The sequence below is a fragment of the Polypterus senegalus genome, chromosome 6, assembly GCF_016835505.1.
Source record: "Polypterus senegalus isolate Bchr_013 chromosome 6, ASM1683550v1, whole genome shotgun sequence".
Lineage (NCBI taxonomy): Eukaryota > Metazoa > Chordata > Cladistia > Polypteriformes > Polypteridae > Polypterus > Polypterus senegalus.
In genome coordinates, this window is record NC_053159.1 from 32,331,875 (window position 1) to 32,352,293 (window position 20,419).

The 20,419-nt window shown below is 37.8% G+C and overlaps 1 protein-coding gene across 1 annotated transcript in view; it reads right to left on the reverse strand.

The window, feature by feature from the left end:
- Positions 1 to 1,509: 1,509 nt before the first annotated feature.
- Positions 1,510 to 20,419, reverse strand: part of casp9 (caspase 9, apoptosis-related cysteine peptidase) — a 52,012-nt gene continuing 33,102 nt past the window's right edge. The window contains exons 6-11 of the mRNA XM_039755781.1: positions 15,634 to 15,810; positions 10,796 to 10,885; positions 10,558 to 10,705; positions 10,275 to 10,469; positions 8,106 to 8,215; positions 1,510 to 2,571 (exon numbers count right to left, since the gene is read on the reverse strand). Of these exons, the coding sequence (XP_039611715.1) occupies positions 2,461 to 2,571; positions 8,106 to 8,215; positions 10,275 to 10,469; positions 10,558 to 10,705; positions 10,796 to 10,885; positions 15,634 to 15,810 (831 nt within the window). The 3' untranslated portion in view covers positions 1,510 to 2,460. The remainder of the gene's footprint in view (positions 2,572 to 8,105; positions 8,216 to 10,274; positions 10,470 to 10,557; positions 10,706 to 10,795; positions 10,886 to 15,633; positions 15,811 to 20,419) is intronic.

Consider the following 20,419-nt stretch of genomic DNA (forward strand, 5'->3'; position numbering starts at 1 on the left):
ACTGAAAAACTTTTTTTGGTTTTTCATCAGTTTTTATTGGCTACCTGTTGTCACTTCTCAGGGAATTGGCCAACAGGTCAAGAATATCTCAGCCAAAGTGAACTCCGTTGTGCCTGCTGTAATGGAAGACATTAACCCGACCGGCAAAGTATTTCATCCAGTTTTTATGTGGTGTGGGGTGCGCATATGTCAAACATAAGTTTTTGACCACATAAAAAAAAATTTGAGGCAGTGTCTGGTTCTCCTAATGTAACTGGATCACTTTACTGCACTCATATTGCAATAACGGCACCTAGCAAGAACGAAGCTGCTTTTGTTAACCATAAGCAGTTACATTCTATTAATGCACAAGTCATCCAAGATGTGACTGGTAAACATTGTGTCTTGATGGTCTGGGTCAGCTTGCAATTCATTTATTTTGAGGCAAGGAAGCTTTAACAGACGTGACGGTGCTATACATCGTGACTGGCTTGTTGATGAGGTAACTGTCTGAATGCTCAGTGTATCGTATAGCCTGAACTCTGTGTATGCCAGGTTTTATAAAGCCGATTTTTTGGGCATATGTATTTTCCTTTTTTTGAATTTTACATGATTTTCACAATCAAATCCATGCAAAGTTTTATAATGGAGGCTTCAGATGAGCTAAAAACAGTTTTGATGCATAATAGTGAAAAACTCTACAGTGGGCTGGCACCCTGCCCGGGGTTTGTTTCCTGCCTTGCGCCCTATGTTGGCTGGAATTGGCTCCAGAAGACTCCCATGACCCTGTAGTTAGGATATAGCGGGTTGGATAATGGATGGATGGATAGTGAAAAACTAAATCAATCCTAAAAGCTAATTTCTAGGATGATTATATTGTGTAACAGAGGGAATAAACCATCCTAGTGTGAGTGCCATGACCCACATCAGAATCCTAAGATCTAATATACTATATGCTCAGTGTTTCTCATTGGCATTGTTGTCTGTTGTATGCATTCAGTGTATGTCAAGCTATTGATTACGTAAACCAAGTTCAGTTTATGGAAAACTCACCCAGAAATCAGACCAGAAAGACAGAGTGAGATCAAACTCTACCAGGAGCCAATGTGTAGCTTGATTAGTAATGGCAGGACTTCAGACTCTGAGTCTTCTGTTCAAGCACATGACCTGAAGCCCAAAGTGATTTTCATTCTTTGTCCAGTGCTGCAAAACACTAATAAATGAAATGATTGTAAGACTTTTCTTCTTTTAACTACCAATATTTCTACTAAATATAAAGTCAGCTTCCTCTCATTTTCCAGATTTGAAGTATTTTTGTTTCGCAAGGTCGAACCAGAAGCTGCTAAGTCAGCCACACTTCTCCATGACCCCAATTGGATCATGCAGCACTAATAATATGATAGTTTTATAATAAAAGCTAGGCTTGTAAAAAGTGCCCCCCAACCTATAAAGCAGTCATAGCCATCAACCAAATCACAAGGCTTACATTTAACAGCAGCATTAAGGGAATTGGGCAGACAGCAGATTTCATTGCTGAAATTTTTTTTAATTTTTAAAGAATTATTTTGTTTGTCATTTACAAAAAGCAATTATACAAATCACTCAAAAATTAATTAAACTCAAGTGTAGCAAAGGCTTTAGAAACCAGGAAAAACAACACCTGTAATATAACAAGCGCCAAATGGTGTTAAGACACAGTATACAGTCTGCAATCATACACAAGGGGTCGATATTTTGTGTTTCACTGATACTGTGGATAAGGATTTTTAAAGTTAATTAACACTATATAAAATAAAAAATGGCATTTGCCAAGAACTGGTAGAGACCTACCCAGTTACAGCCTTAGGCTACTGAACCAATTTCAGCAATCTCCACTCACTGTGCATGCTATTCTGTAGCTTTGAAAAAAATGATAGAATTACACAAAAAATGTTTTTTTTCTCCATTTCAACTGATTTAAAGCACAGAGTTGTTTATGGATTTTATGGTCTCTAAGTTGCTTAGGACAGCACTGGTCAGAATCCTGACATACGGTAGGTACTATTGTAATGTTTTTGTTCTTCTTCTTAGTACTTGTTCATAGTTAAAGAAACGACTTTCATTTATATCAGGTTAAAATTTAATGAAACAACTTTCATTAATATCAGGTTATAAATTTGATGGATGGGAAGCACAGCTGGTCAATCTGATGACCTCCCAATTTTCTCATATAAATAACCTGCAGCACTGTTCTTACCTTACCTAAGCACCAATCTTTGGGAGCAAAAAAGAAAAGTATCTGTAGTGCAAGAGCGTACCTGAGTAGAGAACCTGAAAAACAGGCCTTTCAGTGGAAATAATTACTCACCCTCCAAAATTAGAAAGCTACACTTTTTAGGAACCAAAAAAAAAAAAATTAGAATGATTCTTAATGCATTGTGTGTTGTCAAGCCACAGCTGCTACAGTCACCCATGAAGGTGCAGGACACGCGTCTGACAAAGCTACATGCTGGCACTCGTCTTGAAGAAAAGGTGTTTACGCAGGAAATTAAATGATCCTGGCATCTGTTTGTAGATTCCTTTGGCTGAGTTCTGTGAAACTTTGTCTGTGACCTGCAGGCAAAGGCAAAGAAAACAAAAATCAAAGAAGAAATGAGGGAGGTAAGAAAGCAACAGCACAGGCCACCCTATCAGTAGCACAATCCATGAGCCCATAGCCAACTGGCTTATGTATTCCTGGCTTCCCATGGGTTTTTATTGGATGGTGTGCTGAATAAAATACAATAGTGCTGCGTCTGAATTTTTAACATAATGCTTACAAACTACACCAGCATCTTCTTGAATAGGATTATTGAGGATGTTAAATATATGGTTGCAAAGACAAATCGAAAATTAACCTGCACTGAGAACTATGTGCATAATCAGTTTTGCACTGATCTAGCCAAAGAGAGAAAGAGCTACTATCCTCCACACGGATTTGTTACTACAGCAGCTCATTGTGTGACGAGCAAGACCTGTACCCAGACGGTTAGTCTGCTCTGGAGTTCAACCACCACATCTAAAGAATCACAATGACTCAACAAATCAATAAACAAATGTAAAAAAGCTTAGTTTGCAAGTCTCATTAGTCATCCACTGCTACAAAATGCTTCTTGTAATTTAGGGCCAGGAACATGTAGATGCAAGAAAATTTGAGGACAGATGAGGAGGGTAAAGTTATCTTGTAGCTTAAGCAGAATAGTATTGAGTGACTACAAAGAGTCTTCATGACCATGAATCTCGGTAACTTTGTAGCAGTTATCATGTGTGTTACTATCTGATTATACCTTCTGTAGTTATTGTCTGGATCATCTGCTGTTGTCCAGGATCATTTCAAGTTAGACATTAGTTTCAGTCTATTTTCTGATACTCCTCCATGATAATTCCAGGTACTGTGCACTGTGTTTTGCAAGTGTAATGCTTCAAACCGCTTCTTATTTTGTTATGCAGTTATGTTTTGGTAATCTATTCTTGAAGAGAAAACGGGAATGAATTTGAAAATGAAAAATTTCATACCCTCATTTTAGTTTAAATTCAATGTTTTTTTTCACATGAGTTTGCAGTGCAGTGCTGCTTCTAGGAGAATTTTCGCTGTGGCGAATGTGTCTAAAACTTGAATTTGAAAATCAGCTATGCTGAATACTAAATATTACAAAGGCGATATGTGTATGTAATGTGTGGTACATAATTAATGAAGTTGATGCCCAAGTGTATTCATGCAAGACAGACCCACTAGAAACTACATGTAATGAATGATGTCACGAATCTTCTTTGTCAGCACCACTCTCTCCTTCACTCATGTTGGCTGCACATCTGCTTCTTATGTGATGTGGACAGCTACCTTATTCAAGACATCTGGCTCCTTCTCATTCTGGTGTCCTGACAAATCACCATTCATAGAAAGCGTTAGTGGTATACATTTCACAGTTACCTGAATATTGATTCACACATCTCTGCTACAACAGTCAAGCCTTAAATCTACCACTTACCAGCCTATCCCTTTACAGACATAGCTGAAAATATTGTTACCCGTGCTTTTTATTCAAATAATGCAACATACATCCTCAAAAGTATTACAATTTAAAAGATCTTTGGTTATCCATACATGCACTTTAAGCTACATTATTTGTATGAAAATGTGCTATATAAATAAATGTTGTTGTTGTTGTTGCATTTCAGGGAGAAAAAAAAGCTGTAAAATGAACTCAATTATTAATTAACTTACAAAGACCTTCCAAAATGGCCTAAACAAAATTATTGGAACCCTTTAGAAGTTATAAGAACTAATTGTTCTGGAGTGGTATGTAAAGCACTCTAATGTCCAGTGTTGTGCATGAACTAGTTCAAAAGAGTGTGTTCATTGAACAAGCTCATTTTTCTAAGAACAGTGAACTTAATGTAACGTATTTGCAAGTGAAAAACATGAACATGCGCTAGCACAGTTTTATGTGACATTCTGCATCTGGTTTCGGTCCAGATTAAACATTTTGCCTTACCCTGTAATATACGGGTGGAGACGAATCTGAATATGGTATTTGGATAAGTACAAATTGTGGATTTTTACAAATATTTATTTCGTACACATTTTTTGCCATTTATTTGTATTCGAAAAAAATAACCTAAAATCATATAGGCCCTGTCTGTGTTTGCCTGCTTGTGCTTAAGCTGCACCCCCATTGACACAAGCACACAGTGAAGCTCCGCTTTTTCTTTTAGGAAAACGTACTTCGCGAGGCCACTTCATATTTTTCTCCATTGGACATGCAATATGTAATGTGAAATTTGACCTGCAGCATAATTTGACCAACAGCGTAATCGGTTAGTTCACCTACACGCTGGTTCCGCAGTCACCATTTGTGTCACACGGTTGGAAATAGTTGGAAATTATATGTATACTTGCATCTATTTCATTTCTTTTTTTGACTGGGAGGATATAAGTTTATATGGTTATATGTGTTTGTTGCTGGGTATAACTCAATATAGTGTATTTAAATAAAAAAGTCTTCATAATCATTGTATTTTATTCAAGTACATTGTAATCGGCTAATATAAGGCATGCAAGATTGAAAAAAGTAAACTCATGGGTGAATTTATTGTCACTTCTTAAAAAATACAAAATAAACTGAACTTGAACTAATTCAAAACTGAAATGGTGAACTATGAACATGAATTTCCCCTTGGGATTAATAAAGTATCTATCTATCTGAATTTATTCATTTTAATCTGTGTGAACTGAACTTTAAGTTGGTTCTTGTGAAGTGTGAACTTGCACAACATTGCTAATGTCTTTCTATGATTATCACAGGTATCTTTATTCTTATAATTATTCATTCAGCCACTTTAAATTGAAAAAAAAATACTACATCACACTAACACTGAAAAGAGAAAGAAGAGCAGAGAGTTGCCTGAAAAGGAAAGAAAGAAGATAGTAGCCAAGCATGGTCAACAAAATGGCTACAAGAAAGCTAGATGTTACTGTTACCACTGTAGCTCTCGATTACATCCCTGGGCATGACCACAAGAGTAAAAACTGAAACCAAAATCAATGAGAAAGATTGTTGGAATGATGGAGAAAGAACCAAGGATAACAAAACAGATGCAAGTTGACCTTCAGGCACAAAGTTTATACATTTCAAGTCACACCATCCATCGCTGTCTGAAAGAAAATTGGCATAGTGGTAAAACATCCAGAAACACACCATTTCAAGGAGAGGAGAACAAAAAAGCAGAACTGGAATTTGCTAAAATGCATGTTGACAAAACAGAGTCCTTCAGAAAGACTGACCTTTGAACTGATGAAACAAAATTGGAGGTTTTTGGTTGCTCACACAACTCTATGTTCAGTGAAAACAGTATGTTAGAAAGCTGTGCTTCAGTCGCAGGCCATGGGTCCTCCAACAGGATAAATGACCCAGAATATACCTCAAGAAGCATCCAAGAATAGATCTGAAGAAAACACTGCACCATTCTAAAGTGGCCTGCTATGAGTCCTGACAGATCTGAAAGTTGGGAAAAGGCATCCTGAAGGAACTCAAGAAGAACGTGGCAAATGACAAGGAGAGAAGTGCAGAAAAAACACTCAGAGCTACAGAAAATGCTTGTTGGCAGTTATTGATTCAAAGGCTGTGCTACAAAATATTAGGTTAAGGGTACTGATATTTGTCTCTATGCCATTTTGATTCTTTATTATTTAAAATAATTCTGTATATCCGGTCATAAGTCAAAACCAAACTATCTGTCCTATTAAAAGTGAAATAAAGAATCGTAGACGTCAAATACTTTTGTTAGTTTCAACTTCTGTTCTGAGAAAATTGTGAGTTTTAAAAAGTGGAAGGGTACCAATATTTTTATCCACATCTGTATGTCTTTGTGAGACATGAAACTGTTATTACCTTTATCAGGTACTACCTGAATTACTGTAATGTTTCTTATAGTCTTCCTACATTAACATTCAACATATTGAAATAAATTTACAATTATCACTATTGGAGACTTGGAGGGTGGTCACACTACACCTCAAGCAGACTGACAACCTGTCAGAGATAACTGATTTTTATGGATGATTCTATCAATTTATAACAACACTGATAACACTAACATCCTTGAATCCACAGCTGATATCCAAACGTGCAGCAACAGTGGACAATGTAATCCATCCGTCATCTCTGATGAAAGCATTTGCCATGTCAATATGGGCTTGTTTGTGTGATGTTGATGGTCAACCAGTTCGAGCTTCATTGGTTACACTTGTTCTACCCACTTGAAACCTTTCACCATATTTATAAACTTTCCATTAGTTGATACGTTTTTCACTTCCGTCCTGTGCCTAAATCCTTTGGTGAATTTCAGCAGGTTTCATGCCTTCTGCCCAAAGAAATTTCACAATGGTGTGTTGTTCAACAATGGTATAATCTTACAACAGAGCGTCCGTGTTCATTTACCTTGGCTTCAAGTAGACCAATGGTGGAGTGCTGCACTATGCATGTTCAAGCTAACTATAAGCAATTGTAAATGAGTTGTATGGTGTCAGCTTGCAGTTACTTTAAAATTTTCATATTGTTTTTACTGCTTTGATTTACCCTTGTATTTTATTTGTAGACATTATACTTTTCTCTTAATTCATTTAAAAAATCAGAGCAGATCTATCAGAAACAAGGTTTGATAAAAAAGGCAGAAATACCTTTTTGAAATATTATTTTAGGACAAATGCCACAGCTCATAAAAAACTACTTATGGCCACCAACAGTATTAGAAGTAGTAGGATTATTGAACCCTCTCTGACCTATTGACCAGTGGCTTCTGAAATTTGTCCTTCCCAGTACAAGGTCAATGATTCACAAACACAACTTTTTATAATACGGTGTTTAGAACAATATTATCAAGAAACAGTCATGTGGAGCTGTGAAAAGGCAAGCTTGAGCTCAGGTAAAAATAACACAAAACCAATCAGCCCTGGGATTGAAGCAAAGTGACTTTCAACCCCTTAAGAGACTTCTTTGACTGTTTTGTTTTGAAATCTAGAGACTGAGATTTTAAATTATAATGCTAGTTATTTGAAGGTTTGACTTTGTACTAGTGGCATTAGAAAAGCAACAATTTTTATGGGTTTCTGATTACTGAAGCTTGATTTTGAGTTTAAAAGCAGAAGACAACATGGATACACCTCGGCAAAAGTGCCAACAATCATTCTGTAGCACAAACAAAGGTAAGAAAGAGGCAGGACCAACATTCTCCACAAGCATTGGCTTGAAGTTACAGAATTAGGGGTTGATGTCCTCTTTCTTTTTTTCACTGATTTTCAAACTGATCCTATGACAGCTAATGCACAGCATGTGCTGCTAAGCAGTATAAAGGGTGCCAGGATGACTGACATTTTGGATTCAGTGCTTCAGTTTCACTTTGATCTCATCAGTTCTTTTGTCTCAGGCATAGTTGGAGCATAGCGCTATAATTACTGCCAACAACACAATATTGAATTGCAGTCTTTGTAGAATACATTAAAGCCTCCTTTAATTCCAGCAAGATGTTTTCTACAACCATTTATTAAGTCAAACTACCCATTTGTAACACTAGAGTATAACTGACCTACATTTCAGCTATATACTCACCATCATAAGCATTGTAACCAGGTCTTCACTACCTGCATATTCTTCTAAGACAGCATCCAAAGTTTCCACATACCAGGAGCCTGTACTGGTGTCTCTCCAAGAGACATACCCTAGAGGAACACAAAAAGGAGAAAGCGGTGATCCAGATTCAGCACATATTTCATATAAATAAAACTGCCTACTGAATTTAAGAATTCTACCTTCATTCAGTAACAAATTTCTGGTGGGAACCTTCCTAGAAACTATCCAATATAGAGAGACATGCAATTTGGGATTTAGCTTGCCAAATGCTGCCTACAGTCTGTAAAGTGTGGAGCTAATCAACTGTACCCCACAAATACCATGTGGGGGCTTTGAAAGATGTCACCTAAGCTGCTATAATTTTCAGCTAAAGGTAGGGAAGGCTGCAGGGATCTTTGGTATACAGGGTGAACTTCTCCAGTCTGGTGGTAAGGCTATCCTCCTTGTATTGCAAGCAATCTTTGCTTCCATTTGGAAGATTGGCATCATTTTAACTGATTGGAAAATTGGACTTCTTGTGCCTATCTGGAAGGGGAAAGGTGGCTGCCTGGATTGCGGCAGCTACAGGGGGATAACACTGCTCTCAGTGCCAGGTAAGATCCTCACTAGGGTCATCCTTAAAAGGATCCATGATCACTCACCAACCAATAACCGGAGCAGTCTGGTTTGACACCTAAGAAGTCTGTCATCGACCACATCCTGGTACAGAGTGTTCTCATCGAATGAGTTTCTTTGCAGCCTTTGCCAGTTTTCGTAAAGCATTCAACTCAGTTGATCGAGTTGACCTGTGCAACATCCTAAGACTTCGTGAAATGACCCCTAAGTTGCTGGATGTCATGGCCAGCCTGTAGACTGGTACTGTGAGTGCTGTGCAGAGTGGAGGTAGAACCTCTTCACTCTTCCCAGTTGATTCTAGGGTTCGTCAGGGGTATGTTCTTGCTCATACCCTGTTCAATAGTTGCATTGACTGGGCGTTGGGCAGGGTCATGGGATACATTGGCTGTGGGGCATCTGTTGGTGAAGAAAGATGTAGTGATCTTAACTTTGCCAACAATGCTGTGATCTTCGAGGAGTCAGTAGAGGCTCTGATTGGGGCTGTCAAAAGACTAAGTGAGGAGTCTGAGTGCCTGGGCTTCCAAGTGTCCTGGATAAAAAAACAAGATCCAGGCCTCTAATGACCTCTTGGGCACAATCTTTAGCAGTGTGTCTGTCTAAGAAGAGAGTGTGAACCCTGTCGAGAAGTTTACCTACCTCGACAGCAACATTCATGTCTCTGGTGATTCTTCCTAAGAAGTCAGTAGATGGATTGGGAGAGTATGGGGGGTACATGAGGTCCCTGGAAAGGGGTGTCTAGCGCTCTCGATATTTTTGCAAGAGGATGAACATCCAGGTCTTTAGAGTCCTGGTGTTTCCAGTTTTGCTATATGACTGTGAGTCATGGACGGCATCCAGTGACCTGATATGGAGACCGTACTCCTTTGGTACTGTGTCTTTTCAGAGAATCCTCTGGTAATGCTGGTTTGACCTCGTGTCGAATGAGCAGCTGCTCACAGAGTCCCAAATGAGGCACATTAGGAACCGACAGTTACGGCACTACAGCCATGTGGCATGATTCCCTGAGGGTGATGTGGCATGCAGGATCCTCATTGCCCAAGCTGCTGGACCAAGCCAAGGGGACGCCCATGTAAAACCTGTGGCAAACAGGCGGACTTTTCCGGAGGGTGGGACTGGAGCGTATATCTGCCTTGTGGGTTGCCAACCGGGATTCTGAGGAGTTTCATCATGTGGTGGGTGTGGCAAAATGGACCAGTGCATGCTCCCCAACCTGACCTGATCATCAAAAAACCCAAACAATAAGACTAATGTACAGTCATACGATCAATGTTTCTACAGTCAAGTGTAACAGAAGCCTCCAGGCCTGGAGGTGGTTTGCTGTGCTTTTAGCTCAGAAGCCTTAATGCTACTTGTTGACAGTCACATTCCACTGGCAAAATCAACTGTACAAATAGAAATGCCTAATAGATAATCTCTCTTTCTAAGTACTCTATCATGATCAATCTGAAATACAGCAGATAATAACTTGATCAGTTAATATGTCATATGTGTGAGCAATTGTGAAGGAGCTTTGAAACAACTTGTTCCGCTTACCTGGAAAGGTTGAGTAGGACACTAAAATATCACTGGAATTTGGTAATGATGTTCTGGCATCAGGTTCATCACAGCTTGCTAGTTCCTTCACTGTTGTCATCATAGGTGCGGCATCTGTCTGATCATCTCCACTATGGTGGCTGCTCGCAGAAGAAAACTCATCTGCTGGTACGTCAAACCCTGTATCTTTATCATCTGAAGTAAATGATGGAAAATACTTTTGTTGACTGTGCCAACGCAACAATAGAGAGTGCCTTATGTATTAGTACCAAACAGAGCCCACCTCCACCACAAGCCTGGACAAAAAACACTTTTGGTTTGCCTTGAAGAGAAGGACAATTCTGGCCATTAAAATAACTTGTAAGTGTCTCCATGGTAACAAAGAGGCCATCAATGCCATGGATCCCACCTGGAAAACGGCTGTGTTTTGCCTGGAAAAAAATATATTGAATTCAAGGTGTTTAATAAGAAAGCAAGAAAGCTCAAAGCTTCAGAGTAATGTCCTCTATTATAAAGATCACCTCTCTTCCATGTGAAAGAATAATAACGATGCAGCAGTCAAAGCTGGTATGGTCTTCTTTGGCCAGGTCTAACACGCTTCTCTTTATTTCCTAAAGAAACAATGCAAATTGAAACAGGTGCAGGGATTAGAAAGGTTTTGCCACACTAGTAAGCAACTGGTTTTATTAAGAATGAATATGAAATGTATGTATTTATCCATTTACAGGATAACTTTTGTATATTACAAGGTTTAGTTATTTCTTCACAATCATGGTGTACATTAATATTCCTTGTAGAACTGTGTTTTAAAGTGAAGCAATTTTTTAAAAATGGCAATCCTTCTCTTGTGCTTTGAACACAAAATTCTTAAATTTACCAAATCTGTCCATTTTCTATTTAAGAGTGTTACAAAGTATTGAACCATGTCTTGACAATGCACACATTGCAAAACAACACATTAATGTACTTTTAGAAAGAAAAAATTGCAAAAATCAAAACACATTCTTGAGATTCAGTCATTTTAAAAGAAGACCAGATGCGTTCTTCACATTCCTACCCATTCTCTTCCATGGAATCAATAAAAAAATTTTCAAAGATCACTCACAGTTTTTACACTTCCATACATAATAAACTATAACAGGATAAAAGGGGATGAATATAATTTACTTCACAGTACATGGAGGCCTGAGCTTTTTTTTGATAGTTGTGTGATAGTCCTGTTTGGCTCTATACTCCCTAGTTGCTTCGATTAGCCACTTGAACATGGAACCGCCAATAAAATACCCGAGCCGGGCAAATGAGGACACACACAGTAAGCAAGGGGTTGGTTCAAAGTGTTAGAGAGTTTTAATTAAAACCAAACAGTATCCAAAAGTGTAGTGTGATCCAAAAAGTCAAATAAGAAGGATGTGCAAGGTGGAGGTTAAATTACATATATTTCCCCATAAAATCAGCGAGGTTAAAATCTTTAGCAGATTTTGCTGCTTGAAACTGGACATTTTCGGTAAGTTTTAGAGCTTTTGTTTTCACATTTAGTCCCAGTGCTCTTCACATCCATTTTAAAATGAAACAGTAGGCGATGTATTTTTTTCATTTATAAAACACATTAGAATACAATTTCACTTGTCAAATAAAAATATCTTGACTGTGAAGGAATAACTTTGACTTAAGAAATACAAAACATATACTTTAAGACTAGTTAAAGATGTGTAAGGGGCTTAGAATGACATGTGAACTCATTTTGGAGAACGAGATACACTTTACATTCTTCTCTTTCTTAAATTATGTGAGTCAGTCAATTTCTAACCCACTTAGTCTTGAACAGGGAATGATGCCAGAGCCTATTCTGGCTAGCATTGGGAGCAAGGCTGGATCAAATCCTGGACAGGGCATCAGTCCATCGCAGGGCGAATGCACAAACACACATACAAAACCACATTCTAGAGCTGGGTTATTCAGATGGTGGTCCACAGGGCACATGCGACCCAGAAGCAACCTACGAGTGGCACAGCCAGTGGTCCCCCCAGAAACGCAGAGAAACAACAAGAAAAACACATTTCAAGAGCCTTCAGAAAATTCTACATAAATTCCTACAGTAATACAAACCATGAATGCAACACTCTGCATAGCCTGGCAACATTTAACCCACAATGCAGCACAATACGGTGTGTCTTGGTTGTAGTACTCTACGACACAGTGATTTTTTTTGTTGGGATAGTACGTACCAGTATGTTGTACCGGCACCTTGGCCGCAACACCTTGTCATGGCATTGACTACATACAGAGAATACTCCACCAGGTGGCAATGCGAGATATCATCAAGGTGAGAAAATGTTCAGCTTCACTGTGTTGTGAATTGCCTGAAACATCCATTAAATTCCGAGGACACCTTGCCACAATATCTCTGAAAAGCATGTTTAATGATTTCATTCATCAATCCAGGGATGCGCCCATTCCAGCATGCAACAGGCACAAGACAGAAAAAATTCCTGGACAGGGCATCGGCTCATCGCAAGGTGAATACAAGCACACATATACACTAGTGTCATTTTAGCATCACCAAATCCACAAACCTTCATGTCATTAGATAGAAACTGGAGAATACTGTGGAAACTCACCAGAAAAACATGCAAAATCCAGGCTGGGAACACCAGGGAATCGATTCCCTACTGCAAGACAGCAGTGCTACCGCCTCACCACCGTGCCACCCCTACATGTGTAATTATTAACAGTATTCATTACCTAAATGAAGTTAATGATTTATCTGTAAAATGTAATATACATACTTGAATGCATTTCATCATGTAAGTGAAATCAACTATAAATCTAAGGATTCTAAGTGTGCAGAGAAGCAGATTATCATAAATTAAATGTGTTCTGTGTGGCAATTGCTGCATGCCGCTGCTGTCAGTCCAGGAGGAATCCCCAGAAGCATGTAGCGATTAACAACTGGGTCAGTTTTAAGATGACGTTTAGGACGTTCTACTTTAATGATGAAAAAAACTACAAGATTTCCACTTTAATCACAAATGTCCATAAATTGTTTCTCTGTGGCTGAAATACGCTGCTGTACATTCTGATGCTGTTGTGAAGGTGCAAAAAAAAGGATGGCAAAGAAGATGGTATGTGAGACTTTTAAAATATATTGTGTCATTACGGTGAGGAATATGTGACACTTGAATATAAAAGCACCACAAATGCAATTGTATGTCGGCATTTTACTTCACCATTCAGCAAGCATCGAAGCAGGCACATCAATCTTGTAAGATCCACAAAGCGGCTTTCTGTCACATGTAGATAGTAAACACTGCGCCCCCTGACTGTTTGCTGGTAGTGCAACTTGCACGCATAGCGTTAATTTCTGAGGACATGCTCAGAGGATGAGTCAAATGAATGCTGGGAACGCGTGGCAACCATGCAACCATGGTGTGTGCAGGTACACGTTGTGAGAGTGTATGCACCAGCCCTAAAATTAATATAATTGTTTAACCAAAAAGAGTCTCATTACTCAGCACTGTTTCCGCACTTCTCTTCATACAATTGGTTGGCCCTCCACTCATACGCTTTGATCCTGTGGATTCATGGCTGTTACAAGGATGACGATCAGCCATTGACAATCAAAGCAAAATAATTAAAAGACTGTATTAGATGAAAACATGCAAAAAATTTGGTGTTTTCTTAAAAAAGTCTGTCAAATTAAGCATTGATATCTTTGCAGGACCACAGAACTTTTTTTGCAGAATGCAGAGCTTGTTATTAACCTGCAGTTAACATTCTGATTTTGGAGATTATGTGTTTGCAATTTGAAACTATCAAGTACATTATTACACAGTGCAGTATACCTACGGATGTGGCAAAATAGTAGCACCACTGTCTTACAGCAAGGAAGTCATGGGTTTGTGTCCCACCCAGGTCCTCCATGCGTGGAGTTTGAAAAGCGCTTTGAGTAGTGAGAAAAGTGCTAAATAAATGTAAAGAATTATTATTATACTTGATAGTTTGTCAATTTCAAATTTTAAATATAATTTTTTTCAAAAATAAACAAAACATGTAGTGTTAGGACTCTCTGCCTCTATATTCCCTACAGTACCTCAAACTTTATCCAAACACAACTGTGAGTACCGCCACCTTTTCATTTACAAAAAAAGGAACTGTTGAGAACACATGTGGTGATTTAAAATGACCCTGTGTTCCCTCAGTGTGCAGTAGACATTGTATTCATGTGTGTGTTAGTCACTGTTATCACTTGTTATGGGTTTGTGCTCTGATAGCTTTGATAGCATTGATAGTTCTTATTAATTCTGTTAAATGCACTTTGTGATGTGACTGGGTCAAAATATTTATTTTATTTCAAAGGGTAAACAAATGTTATTGCTAAAAGTGAGCACTTTTTTGTTTTTTATACACTTTGAGATGTCCCTAGGTCAGAAATCAGTAGAATGCTTTATTTCAAAAGTGGAAAAAAGGTATTGCTACAACCTCAGATTCTGTTCAGTTATAGTTTTTTAATGAAGATCTGATGTGCCTGTGTCAGATGTGACAAAATTTAAAAAGGAAACAATGAATAAACATTACTTGTTTTTCAATACATTCATTTGCGTTGGTTTAAAAGGTGTTATTATCTGCTGCTTACCGGCTGCTGAAAATGTCAGGCCCAGCTAAATTTCTGGGTTTGAAAATCTGTCCCAACTGAATTTGTAAATGAATAGCCCTGCTTTAGGGCTAGTTTAGTATCTCCAGTCCACCTAACCAGCAAGTCTTTGGACTGTGGGAGGAAACTGGTGCAACTGGAGGAAATCCAAGCTGACACAGAGAGAACATGAAACTATGTACACACAGGGAGGGTGCAGGATGCAAACCCTGGTCTCCTTACTGCGAGGAAGCAGCACTACCACTGTGCCACCTTACCACTCCCTTAAATTATGTATCTATAGCAAACTGAAGATGTGCAAGAGCTTAAAAAAATGAAACACCTCAAGAAGCATTTGCCAAGCCGGTAAAGCCTGAGCAAAAGTCTAGATGAAGTGACCCAGCTTAAGAACAACTCAGTGCCAACTGTGAGAAACATACAAGCCACAGACACACTTACTTTACTTAACTTTGTTGCAGACACAGAAGGCTCAAAAGCTCTGGCTTAAGACATCAATGCATGATCTGAATGGAACAAGCTAAAATGTATTCTTTTAGCATTGCTGTTTTACGTTAACGTGTTGTTGTACTCCCTCATTGCTACTATAGCATGCAGCATATATCTATTTAAGAGTCATTTCAATATTTATGTTCGTAGAGAAATAGTTGAAATCTTCAGGGCAAATCAGCACATGGGCAACAAGTTAATCATGAGAGTAAATTACTTTACCTGGGCTTTTAAGTTTCTCTTTACAGAAACTTTGAAATGAAGTGCCTCAAATCGCTTCTTCATCTTGTCAGAGTCGACATCTGAACCAGCACGGCTCTTCAGTTTACTTTCCTGCATGAAGTCCACATTGTTTATGATGAGGCAAAGACCACTGGGATTGGAATCCATCTTGTATGACTGGAAAGAAGGACACAGAATTTTGTGTGAAACTTAAATTTGGCAGGCTATGGTGGACATTCTGAACCCAAATAAAAAGTCATGATTATGCAGGAGCTTAAAAAAGCAAAATACAGAAAGTTAATTGCAGAAAAAAAATAAAAAAATTTATAAAGCAGAATACGAAAAGTTCATTACACAAGAAAAAAAAATTCATGTTGAAAAGTAAAATACAGCACACTATTATAGTTCTTCTAATGTGATATATTTACTCAGAGATAACTTTTGTAATTATTATTAGTCAAATTTTCTAAAGGAGGATTTAATATTGGCAAATGTTATGCACTATTTAGAAGAAATGATACACGCAATAGACAAAGGACAGAGTACACAATACATGGACTTAGAGTCCACCTCCACAACTGATCAAGATAAGGCACATTAACCTGGCAAAACTACCATTATGATCACTGTGGAAGATTGCAAGGACTACCCTGTCTTCAACCATTTCCAAACATTTTATGGTTATAATTTACTCATTAGAAAAATTCACCAGTCTAAGAAAATCTATCAGGCTGTGATACTTGGTTTAAATACCAAAAAAGCAGCATATCTCCAGACATGGCTCTTAAGATAGTCTTATAGCCAGATATGCATTATTTCATATCAACACTCCAACCAGAAGGATAAGGATGCTGGAATGCTTGGAGGAGAGCTAGCTGGGATTGGGTGTCGGTTAACCCAGGTATGGGGACACAAACAGCAGTCTGCTCTTATTTCATATGTTTATCAGTCGAATTTCTGCATTAAGGGCCAGTGGGCAATAGAGACTCACCAAATGTTGTGCAAAATAAGTCATAAGCTTTGCCTCAGTATCTTAACTTCCTTATATCTATTTATGGTTCTCAGGTTACACTTTAGACTTCACCAATTTGAATCTTGTATGTATTTTCCCAAGCAGTGAATAGCATGAAGCAACGCAACATGCGGAAATAAATGACATGTACAATGGGCAGGAATGAATGCAATGAATATGTACTGCCAATAAACATATAGTACAAGAGAAACTGTAATTTGGACGAACCATGTAAAGAATACAGATTTTAAGGATGATGCAAATATATATGTTTATTACTGCATTCATTTTCATACTACATTTTGGCATTGAAGCTCATGTCCTATTTTCTCTATCCCCATTGCACGGAAATACATTATTACATTTTGATACATTACTTACTGTTGCCACCTTTAACACATGACCAAGCATATGTTAGTTGGTGTAGAGCAGTGCTTCTCAATTATTTTCTGTCATGCCTCCCCTAGGAAGAAGAAAACAACTCGCCTACGACTATAAATAGTATCATTTGTCTATAAAATTGTTATAAGTACACCTCTGCATAACACTGTATCCTTATTAACGTATAAGAGAATAAAAAAAGAAAGAAATATGGACCAATTTACAACAAAGAATAGCTTTATTAAATGTAACAGAAAAGATTTAAAGTGTATTCTAAATTCAAAAAAAATTTAAAATAAAAATAAAAAAGCATGTTCCCCGAGGTCAAACATGCCCCCCTTGATGGAGCCACTATTTGAGAAGCACCGGTCTAGAGTGATGTTGAGAGCTAAATTTCTTGATATAGAAAAGCAAGGAAAACTAATTTTTGAATGTTTACTCAGAATATTGCATATAGTGAAGCATTTTCTGCTTAAATATGTTTAATGTTAAACATACAACAAGCATTACAACATACATGTTACATGTACAGTACACATACTGTAGAAGCAGGTAAGTGTAAAACTTACTTAGCCATTTTCTGATCCTTTCTTTGCGTTTAAATGGCAGGACGTGCTATTACTGCTAGTCTTATTAAAATGTCCAAAACAAGAGTGATCAATGTTGGTCCTGGAGGGCCACAGTGGCAGCAGGTTTTTTGTTCCAATCCAGTTGCTTAATTTGAAATCAATCCTTGTCAATAACAGATCTTGTTTAATATCATGAGTTGTTAGTGCTTTAACTCTGTCATTTCAGGCCTTCCTTACATCACATATTTCTTCCTTTCTAATGATCCTTTTTAATTATTTAAATCCTATGAAGACAAGCTAGATGGAGGACTGCTGGTTCCTTTGTCATTTGCTTCTTATTGATAATAAGAAACAATTAACATGGTGAATGCACATGTTTTCAACTAAAATAAGCAATGAAGGATTCAAAATCTTAACAAGCGAGACAGCTAAAATGAAGCAGACAAATTAGTAATTTCTCATGAAGCAACTGAGTTGGAACAAAAACCTGAAAATCTGAAAACCTGAAGCCACTGTGGCCCTCAAATCCCAACTTTGCTCACCCATGATTTAAAGGCTTTGAGTCTTAAATAGCAAATCATTTAAATGATCCAAAGCACACTTTGCTCTTGCCATCACTCTGATGCAGGTTCATCTTTGTCTCATCTATCCACAAGACCTTTATCCAGAATTCTGCAGGTTATTTTAAGTCCTTTTCCACAAACTGTAATCTGGTCATCCTGTTTGTGGCTAACTAGTGGTTTGCATCTTGCAGTGTGTACTCTGTATTTCTGCCCCCCAAAACTGTTTCTGATCTGTTGGACAAGTGTTTGGGGATTTTCATTACCATAGTGAGGATTCTTCTGTCATTAGCAGTGGAGGTCTACCAGTTTCTTTGTGATTACTGAGCTCATCAGTGTGCAATTTCTTCTTAATGATATTCCATACAGGGGATTTAGGCAATCCAAAGGTTTTATCAATGCTTCTAATAGTTGTATTCTTGTTTTTCAGTCTCATAATGGCTTTTTTGTCTTTCATTGACACAATGCATGTGCACATGTTGAACAATGGCAAATTCAGACTGCCAAGGGTTGGAAGCAAGCTGAAGCATATTATGAAACTACGAAATCCACCTGAGGAATCACCAACACCTTAGACACCAATCTTCACAAACATTACGGTGCCCTGAAATGGGGGGACCAGGACCATGTGCAAAATGTGTTGTCATTTCTACACGGTGAATCTGAAATGTATGCAAAATACCCTTAAATGAAAGTCTTTAATCACACCTGAAATGTTTGATGTGTAATTTTAAACTGTGGAGCAGAGGTGTAAATCAATGAAAAATGTCTTTGTCCCAAACATTATGGAAACACAAAAGACAAGGTGTCATTAAATGTCATTATGGAAATATGAAAAAGAAACCAGGAAGTTGAATAGAGAAATCCTAAAAATTTTTTTAGAAACAATCAGTCTATCTTTTTTCCAACGCCGTTCTTCATTACGACAGGCGCAGCGTAGCGGTCACATAGTTTCATTTAGCCAGGGAGCAGGTCTTCTCTTGTTACAGCACATCTTGAGTGGAGCAATTGAGTCTAAAACCATTTTACATGAAGAATTAAATTCTAAAACAGAATCACTGATACCATCATATTGGACATGTACATCAAGACTAGAGAATATGGTTTTAAAATCGGATATAACAGAAGAATTCAAAAAGTGAGAACAGCATGGGGCACAACTAGTAGTAGGAATATCAACAGTAATATTCAAATCCATCATTATAGAAAAGTGATCAGTAAAAGAAACATCACATAAATCAATATTATTAACTGAAATATCACGTGAAAGAAGGAGATCAAGGGTATGAGTGAGAGAGTGCGTTGGCATATTAATATGCTGGATAAAATCAAATGAGTCGAATAGTGATAAAAAGTCATTAACCAAAGGTTTTAATTGACAACAAATGCATTGGGATAATGCATATAATGATAATGCAAATAATGCATTGGGACCTCATCAACAATATCTTGTTTCTTGCTAAGCAGCTGACATTACAACCACAATCACAGGTCAGTGACCGTTACACTGGAGTAGAAATATAAACCATGCTATATACACATAACGTATTACTTCATTTTCACATTAAATCAACTCTCCCAGCCTCCAACAGCAGGGCTAAAAGCATTTTTCACATTTAGAAATGATTAAAACAACAGCTCAGGAAAAGATTTATCTGCATATGGCACAATTAATGAGAGTTGGCAAAGTTTGTAAACTTCTTTCAGTTTAACTGAAAACATCTGCAGCCATAAATCCTCCAGTTAATAAACGCCGGTGGTAAGCACTGATAATTAGGGAAATCTAATTTGAATATAAATTACTCACATGCTGTTCTTAACATTACTAGGCAGCACGGTGGCACAGAGGTTAGTACTGACGCCTGAGAGTCTCAAACTGGGTTTCTGTAGAACTTTATTTAAGAGGGGTACGCAACTCCAGTTCTGAAGGTCCATAGTGGCTTCAGGTTTTTGCTTTCACCAAATTTTTAATTATTTACTTATAAAGAATAATGCTTTTTGGGCTTAGTTTTAGTTAGCTCATTTGTTATGATTCAGAACCCTTAATTACCTAATTTAGTTTTAAACTGCTGCAATAAGGTTTTGTTGCCCACTTTTTTAACCAGTCATCAGTTAATAATGAGGTGCAAATGACAAAGCAGCCACCAGCATTCCAACTAACTTGCTTCCATTTAAACCTGTGCACATGCATCATGATGTGTCTGCGTTAATAACCTGCTTTGAAGTAAATGAGAGAGAAGGAAAAGACCAAGAGGTACAAATCT